The sequence below is a fragment of the Rhizophagus irregularis genome, chromosome 15 (assembly GCF_026210795.1).
Source record: "Rhizophagus irregularis chromosome 15, complete sequence".
NCBI classification, from domain to species: domain Eukaryota; kingdom Fungi; phylum Glomeromycota; class Glomeromycetes; order Glomerales; family Glomeraceae; genus Rhizophagus; species Rhizophagus irregularis.
Window position 1 is genome coordinate 3067031 of NC_089443.1, and position 5434 is coordinate 3072464.

General features: G+C 27.8%; 1 protein-coding gene across 1 annotated transcript; it reads right to left on the reverse strand.

Annotated features, from left to right (window-relative positions):
* Positions 1 to 2950: 2950 nt before the first annotated feature.
* OCT59_007402 (uncharacterized protein) lies at positions 2951 to 4805 on the reverse strand (the record flags this gene model as incomplete). The annotated part of the gene is made up of 2 exons (XM_066148449.1): positions 2951 to 3420; positions 3485 to 4805. 2 exons carry the CDS (start codon positions 4803 to 4805, stop codon positions 2951 to 2953), a joined length of 1791 nt encoding a protein of 596 aa, XP_065998674.1.
* Positions 4806 to 5434: the final 629 nt, after the last annotated feature.

Consider the following 5434-nt stretch of genomic DNA (forward strand, 5'->3'; position numbering starts at 1 on the left):
AATTTAATAAATTTATACCATTATTATTATGCATAAAATTAAATAATTGCATAAATTTACTAAATAATATCGAATAATATATAAAAATTTTTAAAAAATTATATCACATAATTCTTTTATAACACATAAATAATTTATGTTATATCACATCATAAAATAATCAGCCCTGGTCCGGTGTTTGATTTTAGGGAAATGACAGGTTGGTTTCGCAACAATTTTTGTTGCGAAACTTATTTTTTTATTAAACTTTTTGTTTTAGTGATTTAGCAAAAATCGGAGTGTGTGAAATGAGTTAAAAAGAAAAAAAGCAAAGTGGATTGGAAAGATATCTGGACGATACAAAGTTGTTGAAGATACGCAAAATGTATAGCTATTCAGCGTACAAATTTATCATTGATAAATGTAAAAACTATTTTCGTTAAAGGTCATAGGTATTTTTACGTGTATTTTAAAGATTTAGACGCAACTATCGAAAAAAAGCTTAAAGAAGGAAGATTTGGATAATACTCAAAGAATTAACATAGTTTTACATTAAATATTAGATTATTTAATTAGATTATAGATTATTTAAATTGTAATATAATGAATTTAGTGTTAATAAAATAATAAAACAATACATTATTAGGCTATATTTTCACGTTAGTATACATATTGTTTATCGAGTTTATTAATAAAAAAATAATATTGTACAATATGAATCAACTAACACATAATACGTGTTGTTTAACATTAATCTGCCATTTTTATATGCATTTTTTGATAGTGTCAATCATTATAGGGTTAGTTTTTCTACGGTTTAAAGCGTTAAGCAACACTAGTGTTAATTGGTATTAACTAACATTAGTATACACCACCCAAAATCTTACTGATGGTATTATATGGGACAAAAATTTGTATTGCCAAAATAATAGCAATGTATTATAAAGGTTATGGTAACCATTGTTATAGCCAAGATGCAGTAACTCAAATTGAAGATTTGTCTTATATTTCATTACAAGTATATTTACCCATTCATCTCAATATTTTTGCAAGTCAAACTGTGAAAGGTTATACGCTATTTACTACTCATCATTGTCTTCAAAATATTATATATCATATTGTGATAGTTCACTAACTTTAACAGGAGTAGCACGTGAAATTTTTAATTATTCTAACTATGATGCTATTAAAAATAGCATTATTAATATAATACAATAATATCAATTTGTCAAGAAATTTTTTTCATTTTATAGTTACAAAATAAATTGTTTGGTAGTGCAAAAAATTTTAATGTTACAATTTGAGTTTGCTTAGCAGAATGAAAATAATTTGCTTATTGATCTTAGTAAATTTTGAAATTTTCATCTGACCTATATATATATTGTTCGATTGCCTCCGGTCAATCCTCTATTACAGTCTTACAGAAAAATAAAAAAAGAAAGACTTTAGAATTTTAAAGTAAAGAATTAAAAAAAATACTAATAAAGTTAATAGAATGGATATAAACATTAGGAGGACTAGTAGTTTAATCCATATAGTTTAACTAAATTTATAGTTGTTAAACATGTTTTAACTTTTGTTTTAAATAAAAGTTTTAGCTTTTTTCAAAATTTTTTTTTTTTAATTAGTTATTATTCTTTTTCTTATATAAAATTTTTGTTTTAAAAAATACTAATTTTGATTCCTTTTTTTTGGCTCAACTCAGATATATTTTGCATTGTACAATAATGCTTTGTAGGGTAGATAATAGGACTCTGCTTACTACTAAAATATGTTACCGGTAGAAATTTCACTTTCATATGAAACCTTACCTTATGATTTGCTTAAATTCTATTGGTTAATTGACTAAAAAGGAAAAAAATCATAACAATGTAACATAAAATTTCCTTTTATAGTAGGATCTTCAAAGAGTTTTATATGTAAACCTTGGTCTTAGATAATACTTCAACCCAAATGGGTTTTTAATTGATTAATCTACAATTTACTATGGTTTGGCATCAGTTTATTTGAGTTGGAGCTAAAAGTTTGGCTAAAATTAATAAAATTTGTAGAAGAATAATTTTTTTAAATCTTACAAAAATTATAGTTTGATAAAATTAATAGAAAAATGGTGTGATGCTAATCAATGGATCAATTTGAATAAGGGTATAGTAGGATTTTACCTTTATTGTATATGTTTATAAAGTATTGTCCCTCCCTTTAAGGATAATTATAAAAAAAAAACTATACTAAACCTTATATTTACACTACTTGAGAAAAGTAGCGAACCCTCTAATAACTTTAAATTTTGCATAATATTATTGCCTGAAACTCTAATATGTGATAACAAAAATCCCAGTAAGCATATGTATTGAATTTTTCATTGCTAGCTTACAAGCTACTATATAATTTATGAAAAAATTGTAAAAAAAGAAAATTGAACTAAAATTGCAAAAATTTATATTATTTTCGCATTTACTTAAAATTGTATATAATAAAAATGATTAAATTTTATATCATTTAAAAGTTATTGCTTTAAAGAATTAGCATATGAATTTTTACATATTAATCTTTTTTAGAAAATTAGAAATCAAAAAAATACTAATTTTTAATTTAACCATTTTTTAAAAAAAATTGTTTTTTAATTATTCAATTAATGGAGTTATATTAAAATTTTGAGTAATATTATTATGTACGTTTTTGAGTAATTAATAAAATTTAAGGTCCGCTACTTTTGTCACCTCTATACTCGGTAAAATCATCAAGTTGCATTCCAATAATTATCAACTCAAAACCCGATCAAAAACAGGACTAATGATCGACGTCAGACCAACCTGACATATTTAAAAACGGTATTTTGTTTACTATCCTGTGTGTGTGTCAGGCTTAAAGATAACAACAAATTTTCATTCATTTGGAATAAGAAATTTATAAAATGAAACGTAGTACGTCATAATATTATGATAAAGATAAAAAGATTACAAAAGAAAAATTAAAATTCTCTTCCAAGAGATTCGTATAAAAGTTTGGTTAGTTCATCAGAGGCTCGATCAAGTTCACGTTGTATTTCTCTGGCTTCTTCGACAGCACCCCTTTCCATTAAATATTTTTCTCTTTTTTGCAAGAAACTGACCAATTTTTCCAAACTTTCTATTGCATCTCTTCTATTTTGTCGCTTTTTAGATTCTATAAGTTCGGCATCACTTTCTTGTTTACGTTTCAAACTTTTCATTTCATATTCTAATGCTTCATATTCCTGTGAAGATATTTTCACATTAGATCGATTAAATACTTTTCTTATGGATACATCAAAACTCGTGTTGCCTTCTATAATATTAAAACTAGTGAAATCACTGTTAGGAGTAATATGCCAGGTATTGGAATATGCTTTTAATACTGTTCGTGTTTCGCGAATATCAAGAATTATATAATCTTTTATAGGAATCGAAGAATATCGACCTCCTAACAAAATGAGAGATTTTTAGACAAATATAAATAAAATAATATACTAAATATTGAAATTTACCATCTTGAAAACGCTCATGATGTCTTTTCATATCAATTCCATCAATCAAAAGTTCAATTGCCCATTGAGGTTCCGATATATAAAAATCAACTACTCCATCGGTAGCAAATATTCTCCCTACATCGGGCGATATATGCATCTCATCGGGTAAACAGCTATATATTGCCCTATAGAATTCCATTTGCCATACACGTTCAAGAAGTCTCATCCCATCTTTTGACCTTCCTAGGTTATGCGTTAAAGCCTTAGAATTAACTCTTGATAAAGCTTCACGGACAAGATCATGTAGAGTGAAACCATTTTGAAGCGGTTGTTTAAAAGAAGCACACCGGTGAAAGAACGATAGTAGTCGAGCCACAGGAGAAACGAATCCAACATAGCCTTCCCTTATAATAAATTCCGGACCTCTATCGTCGATATAGAATAAGACTCCAGCTTTAAGTAATGCAGTTACGGCCTCATCCGGACCAGTCGAATGAATACGTAGCTCATCTTTGAGGAGGAGTTTATCAATAGCTTCTCCTTCTGCGGTATTAAATTTGTAAAGCGGAGCTCCACGATGAGCTTTAACATGCTCAATGAAATCAGATGATATAAAATATGACATTATTTCCGGATCTGTAGTTATTTTATAGTTTGTTCCGCGATAAGAAAAATAATTATCGATTCCATTTAATATCCAGCGAATCAAACCTAAATGACCCGCAGTAAATTCCATAATATGTTGTACAATTTTTTTACTAACATGAATTTTCTTTTTAAAATTGTATTTATTAAACGCTTCAACTAATTCCATTAATTCAGATTGTGTACAACGAACTAAACCAAAACCAAATTTCTGTTGAAAATCCACGGGACTTTGAACCGAAGTAGCCAATCTACCTCCCGTAGAAAAAGCAATAATTTTAATCGTTTCTTTACTAAGTGAGGCTTGACGACACAGGGACTTTATTCTTAACCAAAATGGTTCATATTGGTCACCATCAAAAATATGATGAGTTTCATCTAATATGATAATCCTTTCACCATGTTTAGGGTTCAGCCAATATTTCCAGCTTTTCCCAGTCTCATTTATCCAAAATTGCTCAAAAGACATATCTTCTACACCTAAAAAACATACTCGCAGGACAGGAACTTTTTTTTTGCGATAATGCTCTTCCAATAAGATACATAAAGAAGTTTTACCGGTGAATGGTGGTGCTCTGATTAGTATTAGTCTATCACGTTGTATAAATTGATCAATTCTTGTAACAGTTTCATCTCTACGAGTTATCCAATTTTCAGGGGTAAGACAAATTCCTTCATTTTCTAGTGAAGGCATATTTTCTTCATTGAATATGTAATGAATTCTTTCTGATCCAGAATCCGAGAATTCCGTAAATACCTCTTCTTCGCCTTCAGATAATAACTTAGGACTTGAATATTGTTGACTAGAGTGCTGCGAAATAATTACGAACGGATGATTTTCAAAGTAGTTGTAATCATCTTCGCTTTCACCTAGAATAGTGGAAACACTTTCAGATTGACTGCTAGAATTATGATTAGCGTTAGAGGAATCGTTCAATTGTTTGGTATAGTCATTAAAATGCGGATATTGTTCCTGTCGGGAAAGGGTTTGAAATGAGTTTGAGGTTTTTCGTAATTGTGATCGTTTTGAGTATAGATTTTGTGTTTGTAGTTGGTCTTGGTTCTTAATTTGGTTATTATGAAAATTATCATCCATTTTGAAAAAATATATATCCCAAAAAATATTTTCTGTTTTAAAAATTATTATAAAAACATTTAATAATATTATAAATTAATCGGAATATTTTATGTAAAGATTATTAATAGCAAAGATTAAAAATTCGTGTCCCCTCTGTCAAAGAAAAAAAAAGAAACAGGGATGCAGAGTTCGTCAAGAAATTTGATTGAATTAAAAAGAATGATCGTAATTGAGAACGAAGAACA